Source organism: Perna viridis, chromosome 7 (genome assembly GCF_037379345.1).
Source record: "Perna viridis isolate PV_CMFRI_1.1 ecotype Kerala chromosome 7, ASM3737934v1, whole genome shotgun sequence".
NCBI lineage: Eukaryota > Metazoa > Mollusca > Bivalvia > Mytilida > Mytilidae > Perna > Perna viridis.
In genome coordinates this window covers 13022250-13047350 of record NC_142451.1, presented here as the reverse complement: position 1 = coordinate 13047350, position 25101 = coordinate 13022250, and the positions used below count along the sequence as shown (strand labels likewise).

General features: G+C 32.8%; 2 protein-coding genes across 3 annotated transcripts; both read right to left on the bottom strand.

The window, feature by feature from the left end:
• Positions 1-578: 578 nt before the first annotated feature.
• Positions 579-5845, bottom strand: LOC148611380 (uncharacterized). Its single transcript, XM_088591888.1, has 2 exons — positions 5650-5845; positions 579-1042 (listed from the first exon to the last, which is right to left on the bottom strand). The coding sequence occupies exons 1-2, from the start codon at positions 5780-5782 to the stop codon at positions 612-614; spliced, it is 564 nt and encodes a 187-aa protein (XP_088448014.1). The 5' UTR covers positions 5783-5845; the 3' UTR covers positions 579-611.
• Positions 5846-7637: 1792 nt separating this feature from the next.
• Positions 7638-18383, bottom strand: LOC148611379 (uncharacterized). 2 transcript variants are annotated; one of them, XM_088591871.1, is made up of 4 exons: positions 18187-18383; positions 9162-9336; positions 8491-8607; positions 7638-7837 (listed from the first exon to the last, which is right to left on the bottom strand). In XM_088591871.1, the coding sequence occupies exons 2-4, from the start codon at positions 9334-9336 to the stop codon at positions 7710-7712; spliced, it is 420 nt and encodes a 139-aa protein (XP_088447997.1). In that variant the 5' UTR covers positions 18187-18383; the 3' UTR covers positions 7638-7709. The 2 variants fall into 2 exon arrangements, with proteins under 2 accessions (XP_088447997.1, XP_088447998.1); XM_088591872.1 differs by lacking the exon at positions 18187-18383 and adding an exon at positions 12977-12994.
• Positions 18384-25101: the final 6718 nt, after the last annotated feature.

The following is a 25101-nucleotide window of genomic DNA, read 5'->3' as shown; positions in this document are numbered from 1 at the left end:
AAGGCTGCTACTTAAATACAAAAACCAAATATAAAACTATGGTTAAAAGGCAGAATATGACATTCTACTAATGTATTTGAACCATGTAATTCGAAATATGTATTTTTAAACATTTCATCAGGTACCATTATTTTGTGATTATTTGTGTACAAAATATCGTACATTCAAACGGTATTTATAATTCCGTCAGTAAACACTAGGGGTTAGCATATGTTTGCAACTCTATATAAATACTAATATAAATACGGCGTTCAATATGAATATAATTGTCTATCTATTCTGTAATGATAGCAATGTATAAAATGTAGATATTTTGTCTTTTTTTTCACTGATGAGGATAATGTATCAGTTATGTTCATTTTTAAGATCACATTAAATGTTTACTTTTCCCCACATTTACAAATGTTTATACATTTTTTACCAAATTACTCTGCTTAACAAGCATTTCTTTAATCAAACTGTTTTAAATATTTCTTTAATGCTGTCAATATTTTGAATATAAATCATAGGTAGATCAAAGGATGTTTTGATTCGAGAAATAATTTAGATACTCGAATAATGCAATACAAAACAACGTATATACTTAAGTACCTTTACCATGTTTATTCATACTATCCCCATGGACAACAGACTTGAGCAATACTTTCCAGGGAATATGTATTGCCATTGACAGTTATTTCATTATTTAAGCTTATTCCACTTGCCATAGCTGCCTGAAGCTTTGCACAGTAGGCTTTTAATTGGTCGAGAGTCATAAGTCGAAGTTTTTCTACTTCATGTTTTAAAACTTGGTCAATGTTATCTCTGTTGTCGTTATTTAAAAATTTAGCATAATCAAACAACTGTTCCAGGTATTCGCGTGAAAGTTTTAGTAAATAAAGGTGTTCTATTTCCTCAAAATTTTGTGGTGGTTTAATTTCTCTCTTGCTCAAATTTCTCGGATGATTTTCGATGACTGTCGAGCCACTACTCAAGTCTGCAAAACCACGGACACGAGTTTGCAACTTGTCATACCAGACCCTCAGAAAATTAGCTACCTCATCTGCAAAAGAATACGAGACAGTTTAGACGTTAAAAAACAATTACATGTAACAGTAGTGGTTTATAGAGAGTTTTAAATGTCGTGATTTTATGCATGGTTAGTAAACAAAAAATATTGAATAACCTCGAAGCTATTGAGAATTGCATATTTGAGTTATAAGAATATTCTGAGTAAAATAGATTAAAAGTCGGTAGTTCTGATCATGTTTGGTGGAATTAAAAGTATTTTAATTCGATTCGTCAATATCTTCGTTTGTTTTGTTTTTAGTTCTTAATCAATTTTCACCGATGATGCAATGTGTTCAGGCGCGTAGCTGCCGTTAGGCAAAAAAGCTTTTGCCTGCACTTAATTTTGCCATTTTTTTTTGGAGATAAAATATATCCAGGACAGGCATAAATGATGCTCTAAAACGCTATCTCCGCGGAGCTTCGGGGGGGGGGGCTTCGACCCCCGGGACCCCCTACCAGAGCTCCGCCCAGGACCTGCTGGGGGCCTTAAGCCCCAGACCCCCTGCCGTAATTTTGCCTACACTTCAATTTGGCCTCATTAGAATTCCGTTCAATGTCACTTTATCTATATATATACGTGATAAAATAAGTATTTTTGGAATGTACTTTTACTATCTATGCAACAGCTTTAAGGAGTTGATAAACTTTAGCGATATTTTTTTCAGTACATACAATTTAGTTTGATGATAATTTTAATGTCAATGTAGTCAACGTACAACCACTTCGTTCGAATCACGCCTATATTACATTTTTAAACAATTTAAAGGTATGTAATGGTCTTCTTTGGGGTTTATATTGGTAAAAGAGGCGTGATTTGCTATAATAAAACCAAATAATGCAAAGTTAATACCAAGTCAAATAATGTAAGATGGACGTTTGTACTACTCAAAAGTATAGCAAGAACATATATCATATGATATAATATGGATACTTTTTATTAAACATTTTATGAAATATATTTGTGTAATGACAGTTATTAAGTTTTGGAATTGATCAGTTTGATCGTAGTTTGGTTCATTAATATTGTTTAAAATGCATATCCATTTGTATTCAGGGTTATTGTTGCTTTTGTATACTTCAACTAATATTTTTCTTTGAGGTAATAGTACACTGTAATGAATATTTTATCTTGGCCTCAAAAGTGTTGGCAGTAAATGAACTTTATATCGTTATCAAGTTCAATATTTACATTAGTCAAAATAAAACTTCTGAGTTCTTTTACTAAGCAACACCTCTTTAACTGTAATTGACATTTAATGCTTGCGTCAACGGCAAAGTCAGAGTCATATTACAGTTACTAACATCAACGAATAGCCTTGCGTGGCCTAATTTAGTTCTTTCTTTAATTCATACTATACTTTCTAAAATGACAACAAAATCTTCTTATTACTGTTGTACTATTTTTCCTAATTTTGACAAAAAGTATTCATTGTCATTACATAAATCACATTTAATAACAGTCGACAAGTTAGCAATGTTTTCCGTGTCGTAATTTTTATGAAGCCCCTTATATATTTATTAGAGTTATTGCCCCATCTAATACATACATATCATGTTTTATCCTGCATTTACAACAACACACGTGTTCGATTATATACACTCCTACCTTCTCATATTAAGAGAAATTTTCTGAGTTTCGTTTTCTAATGTGTTTAGTCAAAGTTTCTTGTTTTTTGTTGTTGTTATTTTTTTTGGGGATATACAATCGTAGATGAACTGGTTCCTTTGAGTAGTTTATTGCCCGTGAACGAATTAGGACCGTGTGGATATTTATAGGGAAAGACCACCTTTGCATTAAGTTGGGCTCGTATGATAAATCATACCCACGTTAACAAAAATAAATAACCTTTAATGCAAAATGCACTTTTATAAAATGCTCAAGGCTATGCAAAGTTTGAACTCCTTGAAATATAAGTGAATAGCCATCTTGCAGAACTCTCCTATCTGAAGGAAGATCATAGTCAGATTTTATTGATTTTTACCGATAGCTTCCGATTGGTTCATGATGTCACTAAGGCGGTTTGGTACTGATACAAGTACTGATACAAGTACTGCAAATAACATGTAAACAAAGAATATTCCATAAATATTTCTACGATCATGTTGTCAAGCTTACGATTGCACAAATGATAAAAGAGAAATGTTCTAAAAGTTGTTTTTTTTTACCAGCAACACGAACATTCTTCGGAAGTAGACATAAGATTTTCCTTACAGATACTAGACACTTGGCTGCAAATCCCGTTGTTCGTCAATGATGTCTGACATTTGCTTGTACGCGTTGTGCCTCAATCTCTTCTTCTGTTTATTTTAGGTTGAAATTATAATGGAAAAGTCCCAGATTTCTTCTGACATCGTAATCAATTACCTATTTACTTTCACTTTTGCAAACCGACTTCGTGACGTCACAGTTCAACTGGTCATGGTGGCGCCCATAGGCGCGACAAATTTTCAAATTTCCTAATTATAAATCTCGATTTATTAATTAAGAAAAGGAAATTGATTTGTTTCAATTTAATTTCCTGAATATCTAACAGATTAGTTTCGATATTTATGACTTGCACAATAACACGGTCTTCTCCTTTATTATAAATATCTCACAAGTAATATCATATGAATGACAAATTACTTTGTCGGGCAATATGGGACACTTTAGCATCGTTGTGTGTGATGATAGTACATTCAGATTTCAGATTTCAGATTTTATTATACACTCAGACAGTACAGGACTGTAACAAGAGGAAGTCAACTATTACATATAATACTATGAGGAAGATGACAGAGGTGGAAGGACCATATACACAAGAAACATTCTAACACAATCGATACAAATTTACCAGTTGTAATACATGCATAGGGAATAATCGATGTGCACAGTGGAGAATTGAGTTTAATAATGTCGACTCAAGTAAAAAGTTTACAAATGTTGTCAAAAAATAAGACAATGTAATTTACAACGGTGAGATTACATAACGACAACGTGCCTAGCATCTTCGACGGAGGAGGATTGTTATGGTAGTAGGTCGGTATAACCTTTACGCACAGTAGGTATACAACGTCATTTGTACATACAAATAGGTAGTGAAAATCACCGTCGACTAATTTATCATTACAAAGATGACAAAAACGCTCTTCACGAGATATGTTATTCCACTGTCCAGTGATCGTACAATGAAATTTCCTATAACTCTCAGGTCTCTTTTTCTTTAACTTCCTGAAGTAATTTTCGTCTACCCTATACTCCTGGACTAGACTTTTTTATAAGCACTTCGGTGGTGTTTCTAGAAAAGCAGGGACGCTTATCATACGAGTGCACCTGGTCCATGCTCCCAGTTTTTTGTGGAATCCGAGTTGCTTGTTTGCTTTTGTTACTTTGTATGTATTATTTTGGTTATGTCCTTTGTTGTGTGCGTCGTTTTCCATGTCTGGTCTTTGTCCTTGGATAACATTCTTGAATCTTAGTTCCCTTGACTACTCTAAATTGAACTCGGTTTAAATGAACTATAGGACTGACCATTTGAACTATTTAACATATACAAATATGGCCACGTGAACTTTGAAAAAAAATGTTGCGGGGTTGGTACAGATGGGGAACTGAAAAGAAGAAAATGGAAGTTAGGTACCTTAAGAATTTTCAATATCATATTTCAAACGGTGGCCTTAAGTAAATAATTAATAGTGTTTTTAAGAAATAGTGATTCAGCGCAAGTTAGGGTTTTATCTAGTTCAGCTACTGACATGTCATTTTGCAGTTTCGAATTAGCGTGTCACCTTGTAAGTTTTGTTTCGTGGCCGTTTTTCAACAACATAATGTTTCCTATCTTTGAGATATTTTATCAAATGTAATTTTATAAAGTTGAAACTTGTCTTATAAGTCTTTCAGTTAAAAGTCGTTGAAAAGCGCATTCATTACTGCTACACCAATGACTACCGATTCTACATAATTTATTATATATACAAATCGCGTGTTTTATGACACCTTCAATCTGTCAGTTTGTATCGGTTTGTAAATATATTATGGTAGTTGTTTTGTGAGATACTGCCAAAGGTTTTTAATACAGAGAAGTATAATACTTATAACTACATAATTGGAAGAATTAAATTGCCTTAATTTAGGGAAATATAAAGAACAACACTTACGTACTTGTCAATAAGTATAACTCTTTCTATACCGCAAAAATGGAAAATCTCAACAGATCTGAAGAGGGTTGAAATTCGCGAGTGTTGCATACAAGAAAGTTTTTGATTTGACAAAGAAGTGAATGTGTGATTTTGACCGTGTACTTATATCAAACAAAGCTATTCAACTCCTTAAACTAAGAGTTATACAACGCTGTAAACTCAAAATGAACAACAACAAAAAAGACGAATTGGAGATTTACACAATCAATTTTAAAATGTGATTTGTCTAAAATAATATTAAAAATGTAATAATTTGATCTATTGTTTTCATACAGTTACATTTTTTGTACATAGTACCTATAATTAATATATGGCGCTTTATCAGATAATTCACTCTGTAGTGTTCTCCGAAATAACGTGCGGTACACTTTCTCATACAGATAACTGATATTTACATAACACATTATATAGGACACTCACCAAATGACTTGAATAATCCAGATCCTATAGTTTTCGGACGATCCGTACTTTCCCGCGCTATCGGATCACCATAACTCGGGAGTATAACCGCGAAACACAGCAAAACCAAACCTACATGAATGCGAAAATCCATAATTTTGACTATCCTATAACGCCATAACCTCTAATAATAATAGTCCTAGATAACTCTGTTGATAAACTCGACATCTGGTTTCATTCGTTGTGTCAATTTGATAAGATTTATTTAATTACCATATTTTCACAAATGAACTAAAACATTCCAGTTAAGCCATTGTGACCTACATAACATTCTTTGTTTAAACAATAGGGGACAAGGAAGATGCTTAACTGCAAGGTATTTTTTTTATTTCAACAAACAACTAATATCGCAAATTTTTAATTTGTAAAAGTAAAATCAACGATAGCAATAAAAGTAACTGCAAAATTGAAAACGCTATAACAATCTAAACTCACACAGTGAAACATGATCAACTAACAAACTCTAAGACATAATAAACATACACACACACACAACATTAGAGCGACACCATACAACAGTGAGGAGAGCACGGCTCGCTAAACAGAAACTATGATGATGATATCTGTAGAATAAATCCGGTGGCGAATAAAAACAAAAAGCTTATCGGCCGACAGGTTCGCGATGGCGTATGTTCTGTTTTTATATTTGAGATTTCTGAACTCTTATTAAAGGTTCTTTTAAGAGGATTTAGTCAATACTTGCGTTCATAAGATTTACTTGTAAATTCTATATTTGGTTCTTAACGCTCAATGGCACATGTCACAGTAGCGTCTTTTTTTCATTTTAGAAACACTTATTTTTGTGTCTTATAATCTGGTCCAATAATTACGCATCAGATGAAAAACATTTCTCGTAAATAATCTAATGGATTTCATGAAAACTCACCAAAGCGATCAAATGTTCGTCCAATTCTCGAAATATCTGTGTTTTTCTTTTGTTTTATTTTATTTCATTTTTTATTTTATTTTATTTTATTTTATTTTGGCGTGTCTAAATTTTCAAAATTTATATTTGAATGTAATTTGCTGTATTGTGTGACTTTAAGGTTCTGTAATAAGTCTAACTTAGCCTATCCCGTGAGTGTAGGTTCTGTAATAAATCTAACTTAGCCTATCCCGTGAGTGTAGGTTCTGTAATAAATCTAACTTAGCCTTTCCCGTGAGTTTAGGTTCTGTAATAAATCTAACTTAGCCTATCCCGTGAGTTTAGGTTCTGTAATAAATCTAACTTAGCCTATCCCGTGAGTTTAGGTTCTGTAATAAATCTAACTTTGCCTATCCCGTAAGTATGTGGAAACGGATTATTCTTAACTCGTGATAGTTTAAATAACTAAACCAATTTTAATTTTATTGACACCGAAATAAATTATATGTTTATTTTGCTTCTTTATATAAAGTTACTTGTATTCGTTGGTATCAACTTTATTTGTTTGTCAGAATATTTACAAGTGCTTTGTGGATTTTTTAACTGGTGGATATTATCAAAATTTTGGATGGAATTTTAATTTACGTTGCATATACGAGTTCATGGTTTGACAAAATGTGGTACCCAATGTATTTCTTTCATAGGTATCATTGAATATTAAAATTCTCACTTGAGAACCGAGTATACCTTATCGTTTTAAATGGTATAGCCGATGAGCATGCTTAATATGCACTTCTGCCAGGAAATTTATTTTGTTTCGCTCCAAGCCGTCCTACCTCGCGGAAGTATACGTCACACATGCTTATCGACTCAATTCGAAAAGGTTTATTGATAAATAATTTTCTAACCTTGATTTAAATATATATTTATATAACTTAAAGTGTGAAACAGACGCACGCCAGGCAGAATAAACTGACCGTCTCATTTTTTACATTATGAGTTGAACAATACCATAATAGTTCAGAATGACAAAGAACAGCGAGACGATTAAAATAAAACATAGATATTGAATAAATATTTGACAAAGAATTTATTGCGTTTAATTTATTCTTTGTATCATTACAATGTGATTTAATCAGTTATTTTAAAGTCTCGATTATCTTCCGAATCTCAGGCTTGACATCCGTTCCGGAGGCTCTAACTGTCTGGTCTTTAGTGTGTTAAGCATAGCTGCTAATTTATCAACAATTGCATGGTTCATGTCTGAAGTCCTCTTCTGTTTCTCTGAAACAATGTATTTAAGGTTAGTTCAATCAGTACTTTATATAAATTAGAAGAATGTAGAGAGAAAATTGCATATTAAACGTTGCAGCCAGATGTATCTCCACCGCATATTGATCTGTCAATCATTATTATACATGTTGATTTGTACGGCAACCATGTAATTACATTAAGCAAAAGTAGCCCCATGTTTTTATTATTCACAATATTTGTTTGGCAATGTCTAATAATGAGCTTTAATCCCCACTTGATCAAAATATGAGCTATATTTGCCACTTTGATTTACTCATATGATACACAATTAATCTTACCTATCGCAGTCGGGTCCAGGAGGCCCCCTCCTTAAAATACACGTTTGACTCCAAACACCAAAGAATTTGTTAACACAAGTACAATATGAAATTGAATCAATCTTCGCATGTTAAATATATAAATAAATGTACTAATCAGTAATAATATGAATAGTTTTTGCTTTTTTTAGATAAAGTTTAGAAGAACATCATGATAATTTGTTTCCAATTTTAATATTTTTTTCAGATATTTGATATAAATTAAATTGTCGAAACCATAGAAACAGTCCATCCATGAAACCATTGAAATAGTCCGTCCATGAAATCATGGGGAAACAGTCGATCCAAAACATCCATGATTCTTACCATTATTTATTGATGAATCATCATACAACTTATCTATTCCATTGCTGATTATGTCTGGATAACTGTTTTCGTCTATTTCACGGAACCTTAATTTCTTCAATATTAGTTTTCTTAAATCTATAATAGATTAACAAATATATAAAAAACATAATTATAATTATAATTAAAGTTTGATACAAAAGAAAAGTCATTCAGTTCTTTCGATTTGAATATTACATATAAAACGAAATAATGCCAGATCTCTTTATAGAAGTATGTGTATGATCATTTGTCCTTAAATACTTTTCTATATTGATATTTCTTAAGGGGATAAATTTTTTGTTAAAAATCTGTCACCAAATAATCACGAAATTTAAACTTTCCTACAACTCTTGATTTTTACACTAAAAAATCAAAAAGAATGATTAAAGGAGAACCTTTAACTCTTATATCTTATCGATAAATGCTTTTTTCATTCCTTTTCTATAAAACTAGGTTTAGGAACCTTGTTTCGTTCTCTTTGGTAATTTAACTCCCACTAGAATGTGCATGACTATATAATTTTTAGCGAAGAAACAAGATACAGAACTAAAATCATAAACCATTACATGAACCAACTGGTTTTTAAATATCAATTAAAAACAATAAAATCCAATCACAGCTTCCGATAATAGCTTTTATATGTTTGATACCTTCTTCCCTCACAAGCGGCTCGGTTTCATCAGCGTCGTTAAGATTGGCGACTTCTCTGGCGAACTTATTCGCAGATGTCAGGAAACCGTGGAAAGGTAGTCCATTGCTGCATTCTATAAACACGTAGGTCCAGATACACAGGGAGGCAAACAATTTGCATGTAACAGCATCCATCTGTAATTAAAAAAAAATCAAACATTCCGTTATGATTACATGATAACATATTAAACAACTAAAATTAGTATCATTCACTACTTTGGTTAAGTGCCAAAAGTATTTCTGTTGATCATTAAGTTTCCAGTGTTCATCGCAAACAATTCAAACATCATTGTTGTATTTTTAAAGTTTCGTGTATTGGGAAGTTTAAGGTGTATATAGCGATAGGGGTGTCTGTCCATCCCCCATACCATCTGTACTTTCTTCCTACATTCCGTTATGAGGACGGCCCATCTCTTATACTTTATACCACCACACCACAACAGAATCATCATTACATAATCCCATTGTGCACTCCTTGTTTCAATTTTGGTCAGAAATAAATTTGGTGGTTTCACATAACAAAAGATGGGCTTATTCATTTATAAATATGGGGGTATTTTATACGTAACTTCTCCTACATCGCCGAATTTCATTTAATGACACTTTTACAGAATCTTTATTATATATTATCATTTGCATCAACTATTAAAGACTTTGGTCCTAATGAATGTGGGGGTTTCACATATCGTAAAATAGACTGCATTTTATGAATATGGGGACATGGGGGTACCATGCTTTATCCGTTACTCCTCCTATACCGCTGAATAGAATTTAATGAAACTTTCACGCAATCTTAATTTAGTATTGAATATATACACCGACCATTTTGGGATTTTGATCTGATTTCAGCAAACATGAACTTTTTCCATTCCTTATGTAGAGTCCCGATCTCTTATCCTTTACCAATTCTGTACTACCGAATGGAATTTATTGAAGCTTTCACAGAATCTTTATTACATATATTCTTTTCAGATTTCTATTTTTGAGGTCACAAAGTGCACGTTATCAAAAAGAGGAGCTGGAATATCAATTAAATTAGCATTGTTCAAAGTTTTTGTAGTTTCATTTATCTCCTAGAACTGTCTTTGAAAAGTAAGAACAAAACATAGACTCAAAAATATACGATGCATGCGATATCATCAAGGGAAACCATTTTGGAGGAGTAATCATTGGAACCAAGGTTATAGCGGTAGTCAAAAGAATGTAATCCAGGGACAAAGACCAGACATGGAAAACAGACATACACAACAAAGAATATAAAGTAACTAATTTCATACATACAAAGTAACAAAAGTAAATGAGCAACTCCGACTCCACTAAAAACTGGGAGCATGGACCAGGTGCACCGGTAGGGTAAGCGTCCTCTGCTTTTCTAGAAACACCCGCCGAGTTGCTCATAAAAAGTCAAGTCCGGGGTAGACAAACGAGGAAAGGAAAACTATGACCCGTTGAATAAATCAGTTTTCATGGTGCAGATGGATACACCATAACGATCCACGAGTTTATGATGACGACCATAAGACTTCTGTAATGATTACTTCAATCTTGTAGCAACATAACCCTGTTCCAGAAGCCTATTTGTTAGATTTCTAGCGCGATACAAAAAGTCTGCGTAGTTTCAGCAAGCTCTGGCATATTGTATGAGTTGTGATATGAACACTCCATACGCAGGGGCCGAAGGGATGTTGCCACAGATGAAAGGAACGTTGACAATTCTGAATGAAAAGTCATCACGTTTGTCGTAAAGTTTTGTCAATAGTTTTACTTTACCATCGATTTCTAAGTGTAGGTCAAGATATGAGGTTGACTTCACAGTGTCTGTAGTATCCTTTATCTCAAGTTCTTTTGGGTAGATGCGATGTATCAAATCCCCGAAATTAGGATTGTTTAAAGATAATACGTCATCTATATAGCGGAAACTGAGATTGAAGGATCTAGCCAAACGATATTCTTTCTTTCTGATCAGATCAGCTATAAAGTCAGCCTCATAAGAGTGAAGGAATAGGTCAGCAAGTAAAGGAGCACAATTTGTTCCCACTGGAATGCCGACCGTTTGTTGAAAAACACGTCCACCACACTGGACAAATATGTTGTCGATTAAAAATTCCAGCATTTTGTAAACGTCGTCCTCTGTATATTTAGAAGATGATTTGGAATTATTTCTTACAAAGTATGAGGAATCTCTACCAAGAACTATATATTTGTATCTAGGTGTACCATCTATTTTGGAAAAATAACGATGTATAATGTTTTTAAGTCGGGATTTTAACTGAGTACGGGGAATAGAATTATACAGTGTTGAAAAATCATAGGTTTTAATGCTATTATATTCAGATAATAGTCTTGAACTGATTGTCTCCAAAAGATCTTTCGATTTTTTCAGGATCCACATTGAATTAATACCACTACGGGAGTAACAAGTGTTGTGGTAGGACTGCAAACCCTCTTTGACAGTTGTGAGTATAGAAGTTAAAAGTTTTGAAAGAGGTTTGGTGGTACATTTTGCAGATCCAGCTATGAAAAGTTGTTTGTATGGATTCTTGTGAAGTTTAGGAATCCAGTACATAGACGGTGAATCACAATCATCGTCCTTGGTAGAGAGACCAAAAGAGGATAGCACAGATTTATGGTTTTCCACAATCTCTTCTTTTGATAGAATGGTAGCAGTATAGGTCTAATCATTGCTATTATTTTCTACGTCTACCTCTAATAATAAACATTGGATATAAAACGTTTTGCAGACAAAAACAATGTTGTTTTGGGCTTTGTCTGCTGGTACGACAACATATTTGTCATGTATAGTAGACAATGTTTTTGCTACATCGGGGTCTTTGAAAACTGATGTAGCCTGGGCACTCATCCACCTACTTAAAACTTTCATTCGTTTCAAAATTAAAGACCTCTCACGGCCTTTAACCACTCTGACGGAGAATCAATGTCTTCTTGTTCTCGTTTTATCCATTTTCTTGCATAGTCCTCGACGGCATCCATAAGAACTTTAAGTTATAATTCCAATTTATGGAGCGTGGTTCACGGTACTTGGGACCTTTAGAAAGGATATTACGTAGAGATTCGTTTTCGATAATGGTTAAATCTCCCGTAACGACGTAACCAGAAGGACCATATTTGAATGGAGAGCTTTTGCAAGAACAGTCAGGTGGTTTAGCCTTGAAGTCCTCACTCTCGAGGTTCTGCAATAGCCTTTTATAATTGAAAATTTTGGATGCAATGGGTGAAGTATAGGAATATGAAATAATTGGTATGGATTTGTCTTTGAAATATGGGGGAATTTTGTTGGTAACGTTTTTGTGATGGAGGATGTTAGCCAAATTAATTGCATGTATACCTTTGTTGACAAACGGTAGTGGAAGAAATGATCGATTTTCTTCATCTTGACTTTTCACACAAACTGGTTTAAAGAGTCTGTGGAAACCAATATCCAAAATGATGGCAACAAGTCTGTATAATGAAGAGGTGGGGTCAGAAACAGGAGTGTCAAGACTTGTTTTGTAAAGGGAGTGTAGTAGAGTGAGAGGTATAGAATAAAGTTTGGTTCTAATGTGATGAAGTCCAAGAGGTTTTTGTATGAAAGGAAGGAGACCGCCTATGGTGACAGCGTGTAACTTAGGTGACGTATAGTGGCGATGACCATGACTCCTTTCCCGTCTTGGATTTTTGTCAAATAAATCCATCACAGTTATGCTATTGTTATATTGGCTTGAAAGGTTTCCTATACTTTTGATGTTGTCATTGCATCCGTAAGATATTACAGTACCTAGTCTGCGTATCCAGTACTCCTCTCTTTGCCTACAATAGTTTTTACTCGTAATTCAAGGTCGAGGAACAAAGATAATAAATGCAAGAACGATGTGACAGAAGCAAAAACCAATTGAAAAGAAGCATACCACAGACATGACAATTATATATGAGAAAAGTATTGACACGTTTATTATTAATTCCATATGTCCACATGCACTTGAGTAAATATTTTATTTTATTCATTTGGTCAAGCATTTAAAAAATGTAAAGTCTCATACATTTCCCTTAGAGTAATTAATGGCACTGATATTTTTGCACCACGTCCAGATATTGACTGGAATAATTTTCTGTCCAGTACTACTTTTCGTCTGATTCATGACATAGTTAATAAGTACTAATTGGTCATATGTTGATTAGAACTCCACAATAATATTGTAAATTTGAACATTAGATGCAGTGAAAGACTACCCTGAATTTCCCATTAAGCACTTTTCCTAAACTGCTTTGTACATAGAATATGCTACAATGGTTTGGTTCAAAACAATGAACGGCATTAATGAATAATGGCGTGGCAAATGGTATCATTTTAAAGTTTACTTTTCGAATTCTGAACTAAACATACCTATTCAATCCCAAACAAAAGCATCAGTTTATTCGAATCGGATGTTTAAAGCATAAGAATGTTGTCACGAAGAAATATATGGAAGTTTTCCCATTTGGGGATTACTGATTTAGCATGCATTCAGCTTACTTCTATTTGAGTTTTTTCTTGAAAAAAAAATACTATTTCAAATAACTTCATTGTGCTCTTTTGAAAGTTTTCAAGAATTAACCCAGCAAAACTCGTTTATGGGATTGGGTATTCGCCAATTTTCTCTATCGTCAAGCATGATAAGTATCACGATAAAAACTTTATATGTGCTATTAGTTTTATATTAAAGCCAGTTTTTGTTTATTGCTTTACGATAAAAGCATTGTCCAATATTAATTTTGCCATCAGATATGCTTTTACTGTTGTCGATGGTAATTTGTTGTATGATTTTCGTAATTTGTTTCATATAAAAAAATCTTTTTAATCACGAAGTTATATATTCATTAGTTGCCTTTTTGCATGGCGTTTCATCGTGTTTCAACCGACATACTACTAATAATCTTAAATTAGATATATATCAAATTAGCGAAACTGGAGAACCCAAAAATCAATATTTCGTAGAATTTGAAATTTTATAATTTTGTAGAAACTGTTAGAAAATAAAAAAAAAACACTATTATTATAAGATGGGTAATTGTGCAGTATTGTATTCTATTTCCGCCTATTTTGCCCTTATTGGAAACCGATGAGAAGCAAGTCTTATTTATACAATGCATTACTTAGATATCATAAAACCAATAAAGACGTCAGATGAAATGTTGTATATGTATGTGGACGTGAACGTTTTTGGATTTAAACAATAATAGTCGGATTATGCGCTGTTGCATGTTTTGATCAATGTGACATTAATCCGATGACAAATTAAGAAGTGATAACATATTACAGAGGAACATGTTGAAATTAAAAAAAAAGAAAGCATTAATTCAGTTTTGTGAAACTGTATTATATCCATTATAAAGACTATGGCAAACAGATCAGCTACATGATGTCATAATTAAAAAGGCTGTTAGGTGTATTTCCAAGGTTTTGGGGCATTGTAATGTTATTTGTTTTTGGTGGGTTTTTTTTCAATTATATAACTATACAAATAACTCCTGTATAGCTGTTTTGACTGTTGTAATTATTCGATTCTCAATTTATCCTCTATTCTTTCATTGCCACAATCCTAGTACTCAATTCCCCCTCAGCATATTCCTCATTCCTCAATACCCTTTGTCGCTCATCAAGCCAATTTACAAGGTTTATTCTCTATTCAGTTCCACAAAGACATGCCCTATATTCATAACTTCCCTTTATCCATTCCTTACTACCACTTGTTATCTACCCTTAATACAATTTTCTCAATTCACAAATACACCATAATTACCATTCCTTAATAATCTGTGTTTCCTTTTGCTATTTCTGATTCCCTATGTTCCCAATGTTTCCTAATCATATTCTAACCTATCCCATATTCCAAAGTTCAAATTCCCATATATGCCATTCTCTCATTTCGTTTCCCAACGACATATGTTCCCCATTTCCCTAATACTACATGTACCTCATTTCCATCATACCCCATGTTCCCTATGCTCATTTTTCTCTCATACCCCTGTTTCCCATTCTCCTATTTTTCTCTTGCTCCATATTTTCCCGATTCTTTCATGCTTCAAGTACTCTTTTCCCTTGTTTCCTTCATATCTCATTCGACCTTGAATGAACCAAATTGCACTTTTAATAATTACTTTAATATTATCGGAACAGTTTTTTAATTAATTTTTAATTGTGTGATTGAAATTATTGTTTTATATAAGAATAATCTTTAGTTCAATTAATATGCATAAACATTAAAAGAAAACCCTTAATTATCATTCGCCACTCTCCATTCATATTTCATATTAAGATATCTGTATGCACATTGTATGACGCTGATGGATCTCTTTAGTACTGTATGGCATATGTGATGTAAGAGTAATCAAGGGAACCAAGGTTATAGCGATAATCAAAAGAATGTAATCCAGGGACAAAAACCAGACATGGAAAACACAACAAAGAATATAAAGTAACTAAAATCAAGCAAATGAGCAACTCGGACTCCACTAAAAACTGTAAGCATGGACCAGGTGCACCGGTAGGGTAAGCGTCCTCCGTTTTTATATCATCTGTTGTTTTGTTGATTGTAAGTTATGCCAATCAATTTTTTTTTAAATAAAAGGCAACGGCGAAGTAGCAAAAAGGACGACAGATATCACAAAATATCAATTCCACCGATCAAATTGTGCATGGGCAGGTGCAACGAAGAGTAATAACAAAATTACCGAACGAATAGTGAAAACAGGAAAGTTCGTACAACAGATGGCAGCATCAAGGTAAAAACCGGAAAGTTGACCCTGACTTGGTAAAGACATTTCCGATGGAAATTTGGGTTAAACCAGGTTTTAAAGCGCTAAACCATTACAATTAATTATTTCCGGTATATTACAATATGAGCGGGTACTGTAAAATTGCCACCGATCAAAATTGGTAGTCCAGATATTATGAAGAATAAATAAATGAAAATGAGGGTAAGCGTCCATATGCTATGTCCAAATATCTAAAGCTGGTGATATAAGTGAATGTTTCTCGTGTTGGCGATAGACAGACCATATCGGTCAACACATTCGTAACAATGCACATGATGTTAAAAGATACTAGGTCTAATTCAAAACAATATATTTGGTCTTGAAATAGTGCTATACTGATGACTAATGTCACTTAAAACTCTCAAAAATGGGTTTGAGTTTATATAAAGTCAGCATGTGTGTATTCATGTTCAAAACCTGAATTAAACATAGCTGTATTGCTAAAATTCCCGAATGTTGTTTCTGCCAAACTGCCAACCTACAAAGTATACGAATTTATTCGAATTATTATCTAGAAACTTGATTCTCTCTAAACTAATACTCTATATATTTAATGAACTTTTCAACAATTCCGCAACAGCAAAAATGTTCCTATTTTTTGTACAATGCTTCACATTCAAAATACATTTTAGACGAAAATATGCTTTCATGGCTTCATCGGAGCATCAGAGAATAGGTTGCAGGTTTCGCTTCGAATTCATGACTGTAGAAAAAGAACGGTTATGGTGTAACGTAACAAATGCACAAGGATATAACCTAAATACAAAATAGTTAATACAATCAGAGATCACCAAAATGTCTTCAATGAGGGTAAACACACTTTTAAGTAAGCTTTGGAAGGTCCCGACAACAAAGAAATAAAATCCGCGGTAACTGAAGAATAACAGTTTTTTTTTAATCGAACTAAAAAGTAATACAACGATACAAAGACACATTAATGAACAAGATTTCCTAACTTTGGACAAGCGAATGAAATCTGCGGCCGGGTTATTATATAGTCTGCTTCTGTAATGAGAGGTTACTCCTTGAAACAAATGTACAGCATATCGAAGTTTACAATATTTACAAAATTGGTGTGTTTGTATTTCAACAAATATGATGACAATATACGAAACAAACAGAGAACTTGAGTATGAAAAGATAAGCCGCATTTATAGTACCGTCTTATTGTAAAGATAAGACCATTCGTTTTTGCGGTTTTAATTTATCACACAACGAGCAACATGATACAATGTCTGTGTTGCTTTTGCAGAAGTTCTGCAGTAAAGTTTTTTAATCAATTGCTGCAAAGTACTGTATTATATACAGTATGGATTTAAAAAAGTAATAAGATAATCACTCAAAAATTGCATATCCCCCCCCCAAAAAAAACTATCATTTGCTAGGATGAAAATCCACTTCTTATCACAAACATAGTCTCAGTATACTGAACAATCTTATTACATATGGAAGACAGTCAAAAAATAAGCAGAAAATAAATTGTGAAATAAATAACGTCTTCATCATAGAAATTTTCATTCAAGTCTAAAAGCCTTTACTTTTTACTGTATTTGTGTATTTTCTTTTTCACAAAAAGCAAATAAAGATGATAAATTAATCCACAACAGAAAGGATACATTTTAGAGGGTGTCCACGGAATACATAGACATTGGGTGGCACATGCCAAATTTGGTTTTCAAATAGTTTTCATCTATTAGAGATCACAAACTCATGTTTGTAAACGAATGTGTATTTACTGAAATGCTAAGGATGAAATGAACTACATAGAAATCACTATAAATGTTTTAGTAAAGGGAAGTAGCTATTTGCTCTATTTATGATTTAGTTGATTTGTTATGTAACTTTAAATATATATAAAGCTGAGTCTTTCCCTATCGATACGGTAAAATCCATGATAAAATCCATTATCATATCTAACATTACATTTGAACAAAAATGGTGAGATAAAATTAACTCTATGCCTACCATATCAAAGGATCTGCTTGATTCCTACATGGGTTGTCTCTTAAAAACGTAATTAAAAAAAGTTTCTTTTTTAACAAGGATTGAAAGTCTGTCCATCTTGAAACTTTTCAAATGCATTTCCTGCCGTTTTGAGGAAAGAGTTGCATCACTTCATTATACTTTAATGGCCAATCAGATTCAAATCAAAGTGAAGTACTTTAATGCTATTAATATCTTAATTCGACTTACCACGATTTAGCAATTTTCCTTATTTCACAGAGGAATATGACAGTGTTGACTCGTTTTATATACAATACTGTTTATGCAAAAACTTATAACAATTAACCAATCATAATAGCGTTGCTCATTTCGTGTCACTTAACTTGTCATTTAGGCTCTGATGAAACTGTGACAGGATTACTAAGGGTTTATGGCGTAAATCACATAGATTTTATCTCCTACTAACAAAAATATTTCATTTTACAAATGTAAACTATTTGTATACACCAGCAGAGTCGTGAGTAACCTCCAACGCACGGAGAAGTCCATTTCTCTAAACAATTAGATTTTAGTATAAAATTGCGTCCATTTTCAATTTTTAAAAGGATGGTAGTACAAACAAAACAGCGTTGATTGATATCAGGAAATGATAAAAAATTTAGTTGAGCTTGTCAATTATTTCTGAAATTTGATATATTTTTCACAGAATACCGTTTCCATTATTTAGAGTATCCCGAGCTGTTGAATCACCAGGAGTATTTATTAGAGTCCAATACGTTGTGCCATTCTTCATGTTTGACATTGCATTCAAATTGAAAATTAAATTTTAAAACAGAAAATGTTAGTTTGCGGTAACATTGAATTGTAGTAAATTCACAAAAGTGCCCATAGAGTTCGATGTAATTTTTATTCAAATTAAAATGTTGCAGTCTTTTTATGTGATAATTACTAGATAACTATTTATAAGGGTAAATTACAGTATTGTCAATAATACAGATCATTATAAATTAACACTTCTGGAACTTATCGGTGGGGCGGAATAATAAAAGACTACAATGATGGCAATAAAACATTTGAGTTTAATTTCAAGAATATAATAACGTTCTGTTTGGTTTACTTTCGGTATTTTTACCATTAGATTTCAGTTGCTGCTTCCAGCATGCTTATTATCTATCAAACTTAGTTCTTTGGCAATTTTCCGGTGTCAAGGAGTCTTATTATAATCTCCTTTTGTGACAGTACAGTAGCACTCGATTATAACTAACACAAATACAATGAATATTCGCTTTAAAAAATGCTCGGTTTAAACTCATTATAATTCATTAGGGTAATAGCAATATTATTTATTCAATATTAGCGAATTATCTGATATGTATATCTACTTATTCAGGAAAGCTCTATGGTACCTTGGACACTCGTTGTAACCTCATCCCTTACTTTAATTTGATATGATAGAATCAGAATTTCTGATCTATTTCGAAGTAACTTCGTCTGATTTTTGGCAAATGAAGTTGATACTGTCACTGTGCTTTACCAAAATTTTGTCAAATATAGAATTATTTGTAAGCATATTGTTATGTCAAGTCATATTATTCTTTTGCTTTGTTATTTATCAATGAACAATTAATTTGGTAACTTTTCCAAATCTGCTGTAATTCAATTGTATATCTATGTCAATTCTTATGTATTTCGGTATACTAAATATCGGAACCTGAGATCGTATCAAATGCTGTTTTCTATAGGCTATAAATATATAAGGGAGAGAAACATTACCAAAGACATAAAAAAAAACGTTTCTGCTGTCGACATTTGTTTACTTTTTTTAATATTTTTTGTAGATTATGTATTTTGCAAAATTTAACACTTTTTGGTAATTTGTTCTTAACTTAGTACTAAACAGAAAGTGAAGTATTGTTCATGTATTTTGCCGTCAAGAATGGATCATTTTTTTTCAAATTTAAAAAGAAATTTACTAGATTTTTTAAGCATAATTGTCAGTATAGAGAGTAGCGACAGGCCCGCATAATTTACTTTCGACACTTTACGACACTGGGGAAGATCCATGACTGAGTTGGTATTACAATGTGTCGCTCTGACGTAACGCACGCTATCGCGGCACATGTGGTCACGTCGGAGTTCGACGTTTGTGGACACTTTTCGTTTCTTGCTTGTTTGCTTATTGAAGCACGTGAACAGTATAGCTAAATATACAATATTTTTTATTGGTAGCAATTGAAACATCTTGAACATTTCTTAGAAAATCGAAGAGATTAATTAAATTGATTATCAGTACTACCGGTAAATTAAATTTGCACATGCATGTGCACCGCAGCATGGAATGCAACCGCAACATATATGCATACTCTGTCTGTCTAGAGAGGGAACATTGCAGCTTTCTCCTACGATAAGATGAAATGTGCATTTTTATATACATGTATGATTTTATATTATATGTCCCAAAAGCAGAATTTGGACCTTTCACAACTTAGTATTTCGATTGAAGGAGCTTTCTATTCATCAGAAAATCGGGTTTTCATCAACACCCATTAGATAGTCGCTCATTGATGAAGGTTTTCATTTCATTTGCGCTTTCCGAAATAAAAAAATGTTTATGACTTCCTTTTCTACTTTCATTCTATCTATTAGCATTCTGTTTTTCTATACCTTTTTAAAGTCCTGTCAACTCTATGTTGCGTTTCACTCATTCCACTCTGATCGAATTCCTCTAAACTAAGAATTTATTTATCAGAAAATCGGGTTTTCATCAACACCCATTAGATAGTCGCTAATTGATGAAGGTTTTCATTTCATTTGCGCTTTCCGAAATAAAAAAATGTTTATGACTCCCTTTCTACTTTCATTCTACCTATTACGCTTTCCGAAATAAAAAAATGTTTATGACTCCCTTTCTACTTTCATTCTATCTATTAGCATTCTGTTTTTCTATACCTTTTTAAAGTCCTGTCAACTCTATGTTGCGTTTCACTCATTCCACTCTGATCGAATTCCTCTAAACTAAGAATTTATTCATTCTTTTTTGGTTTATTATATAAATATTCTCTCGTTTGTTAATAACACAAAATATAGATACTTTTAGTCTTTTTGTATCCCATCGATTTCGATTTTTTGCGTCTTTCAATTGCATGTTCTATACTTGTAATTGCAGAGACGAGTATAAGTGTCTGGTTCTTGTTATCTAAAGCGGAAATTATTTCAGAGTTATTTCCCCATTTCCCGATTGACAGAAAACGTTCCAAACGTTCAAAAAGTGAAAGTTGGACAAATCGCTAGACATTTCTTTTGTTCGAATTTTATCCATTTTAAACGGTTTAAATCATAAGAAAATGAAATATGTGTATTCCTAAGTGTATGTACAATTACAAAGTATCATTATTTCATAGAAGAAAATGCTAATTGATTGTAAAATTGCGTTGGAGCATGAAATTTTCTGTGCGAACCCGGAAAATATTGACATCTGACATTTCGCTAGACATTTTCAAAAAGACGTAACTTTTTTGTTTGTACTGAAAATGTTATCAAATCCGACGTAGAATTGCTGAACGTATGTACATTCATAGGAAATTTTAATCGGAAACGAATATTGTGTAAATAAGTTCTTACTTTAATAACTGAATACTTTTATAAATCTGACCATTTACCAACATTTTCATTTTTGCATTGAATATTTGTTTGCCTAAAGTTAACGCGATTTCGATAATTATATCAAAAAGAACATATGAAATTATCCTTCCATGCAAAGTTTGGCGAATTTCGTACCCTCTGCAATAGCGCAATTCACTATTTTAGCTTTTTTGGACCTCTGACAGTCGGAATTTTGACGTTTTTGCGGGTTTTTGGAAAGTTTAATTAATTATAAAGAATCAAAAGTATTCAGAAGTAATAATTTTCCCGATTCTTACAGAATGCATATTTCACATATTCACAGTTTTGATTGTTTACAATAGTCATGTACAGTTTAGATAGGTGTGGGTTTTTTTTGTTTTTTTTTTTCAACACAGCCGCATTAGCGTGAGTAACGGTTTTGTTTTACATTTAGAGGACGGTGAAAATTTTATAATCATAATTTTACAAGGTTAAACTTTATTTTTATTGAAATACTGCATTTTTTTCAAAGAGCACCATCTACGTAATGTAAATATGAACAAATGTCGACTACAAAAAAAATGGATTTACGATATCTATTGACAGTGGTTATCACAGAACAATAATTAAATAACACAATAATGATAAAGTTGAAAAAGATAGCACTTTCCGTATATCTGTTACACCTTTCATTTAAATATATAAATACATGTATGGATGCAATGTTTATACCCTCGCAGTACCCTCACTCTATGTTGTAAAGCAATATTCGGAAGAGAATTGATGCAAGTAAAAAGGGTTTAAAAAGGTGACTTCTATATTTTTGTAATTGCTTTTCAATAACTTAGTTGAACATGCGAATTGTTTACCTTTAAAAGTAGTTGACATGTTTTCGATGTTATACACCTGTGTACTATTAACAACACGTTAGTCGATATTTTGTCCATTTACAGAAAATGACCCCGCGGTACCCCTGTCCATCTCAAACAATTCTGCGAGGGAGTTATTTAAGTTTACACTGTGAAAATATTCTTTAAGAAAGAAGAAAGTTAAGTATTCATATTAATATATATCTATACAACGTCTCAGAATGTGACGACTCTATTCGCTACACTGCTCCATCGGATCAAAACGATGTTAGAACTGCAAATTTTTTGTCGTTCCCTCCGCGGGACTCGAACTCATACCGTTGTGACATCTATGGCAACACCGCCTGCACTAAGTCCAGCGCCCTAGACCTCTCGGCCAGCTAGGCTATATAAAAATATAGCATTCCTCCTCGTAGGATTAATCTAGGGCTGTAACTTGGTACACGATGTATGGTTGTACGGGACAGTTCATTTAGAATATCCTTATTCAATGTAACTGATGGATACCACACTGTTTGTATCTGTTAAACTAAGTAATCTTATAGAGTCCCGATTTAAAACAACAAACTTGCATTAAGCAAAATGGTCAATCCTGAACATGACATAGCAAAGTTCAACACATCCATGCAAGTACATCCTCAGGGCAAGTACACCATCAGGGCAAGTACATCCCCAGGAAAGAAGCATTGTAATGTATATAAACATAAATTGTCTAATGATATATGAATCTAAACTTTAGTTTCTGAGAAATAGGGCTTCAACTCTGAAAAACAAGTACCCTCCATTTCCTCTATGTATAGTACAGTAAATATCCTCAGTCTTTTTACCCCTTAATTTTAGTGAGGATTGAAAGTGATAGAGGTGTCCGTCCTTCCGTCACGCAGAGGAGTTCCCATATTTCAATTTTACTTCTCCTGCACCACTTATTGGAATTTAATTAAACTTTCATATATTCTGTTAGTCGCGAATATTGGATATTTTGCATTTGAATAGGGTGATGTTACAGAATCACAACGGCCCCCTATAAAAGAAGTATTGGAGTGCCATGGTCTCCCAGCATCAATTGCTGTTAAATACCACATTTTGTTAACTAGCCAATGCAAACACGTTCAAGGCAAAACGAATTTCTTCTACGGGCAATACCAGTCTGCGTCAATACCTACCCCTCGTTTATTAAATAAAAAAATCTCCCTTTAAACGTTTAATGTCAAAGACCGATGGTAACTTAGTTGAATTCACTGCTTGTATGTTAGGTTCTGCCTAATGACTTTAACAAACCATTCTTATGTACGCTTGTCTACCCACTTGCACGATTTTTTTTTTATCGAAGTAGAAAAACTATGTATACACCATACGTCGTCTATCTAATATGCGAGTTTCAGCGAGTAATAAATTTCGGAAAATAGGGTAGGTCTTAATTTATTTAGATGTTCATTAAGCATTACATGTACCTGATGAACTACTTTGGGTAGTTAACTGGACAATTGACAAGGTCATTTAAACTCTATCATTGTCTGATTGAAAGTTCGAACATCATCCCTGAAGTTAACTTTGTTACACGCTGTAAATATATATTAAGTATAATTATATTTTAACCTAGAAAGTGGTTGTCCTCAATATTGTAGCGGACGAGTATATTAATATCCTTGCCCTCCCAAATTAGAATTTACGAGTGTATAAACTTGCTAATCAATTAATTTATGTATTATTGAATTATAGAATGATTATTCAGGAAAAAAAACTTAACATCAAACAATAGAAATCCATAAACAAATTTGAAAGAACTGATCATTGACATACGGCAAAGAAAATAGCCACTTTAATTCGACAAATATTCTAATAAAGCACTTATAGTTCTGATACGAACAATGTCACGTAAATTCCTTTATACCATGCTTAACAAAGGATGCTTGTGTACCCGTAATTATTTTGTTTCTTATTAAAGATAAGCTGCAATCTATTTCTCATTTATGTCTAGTGTGTGTGTGTGACATTTACATTTGGTTTTCATTGTTTATGCTTCCGTTTTTGTTTTTTTTTTTGTCTCGTTGATTATTGTGAGGTGTGACTTTTGTTTCAAGTTTAATTTCATTTAGAGCGAAAGAGTAGTAGCTAGTACAGTCAAGTAGCATTGCATGTTTATACAGAAAGATTAGTTTCGTATAAAGTTAGGTCATTGTCTTAGATCCTAAGACAGATAATTTTACATTTTTGTTGCTAATATTTTTAATCGATAGAAAACGTTGTCATGGTATAGAAGGACTGACATCCACGGTATATAAGCTGTCATTATTTCCCACTGAAAGCTTTATCCCGGAAACAATACGAATATTATTTCGTCTGATCAATTAAGCCGTTTTCTATATAAGTGTTAAAAACTCAATCCCCCCAATTTCCTCAACACGTAAAACTGGATGTCGATTTTATGCTGAAACCCACAGTTCGCCATTATTTATTTATCATAAACTTGAAGCGCACAAATAACGAAATATAAGGTCAAGTTTGTATTTATGAACAGTATGCAAATGCTTGTGATATAAGTTTCTGTATATATTTATTTTTATCATTTAGAGATCTATTAAATGAACGACCATTTAAATATGAGGTGGAGGCTTGTAGTTTTGATCAGGACAGTTTCAAAAAGTCGTCACATAATTAATGATTCAGAAAATAAAACGCTCATGTTGAATAA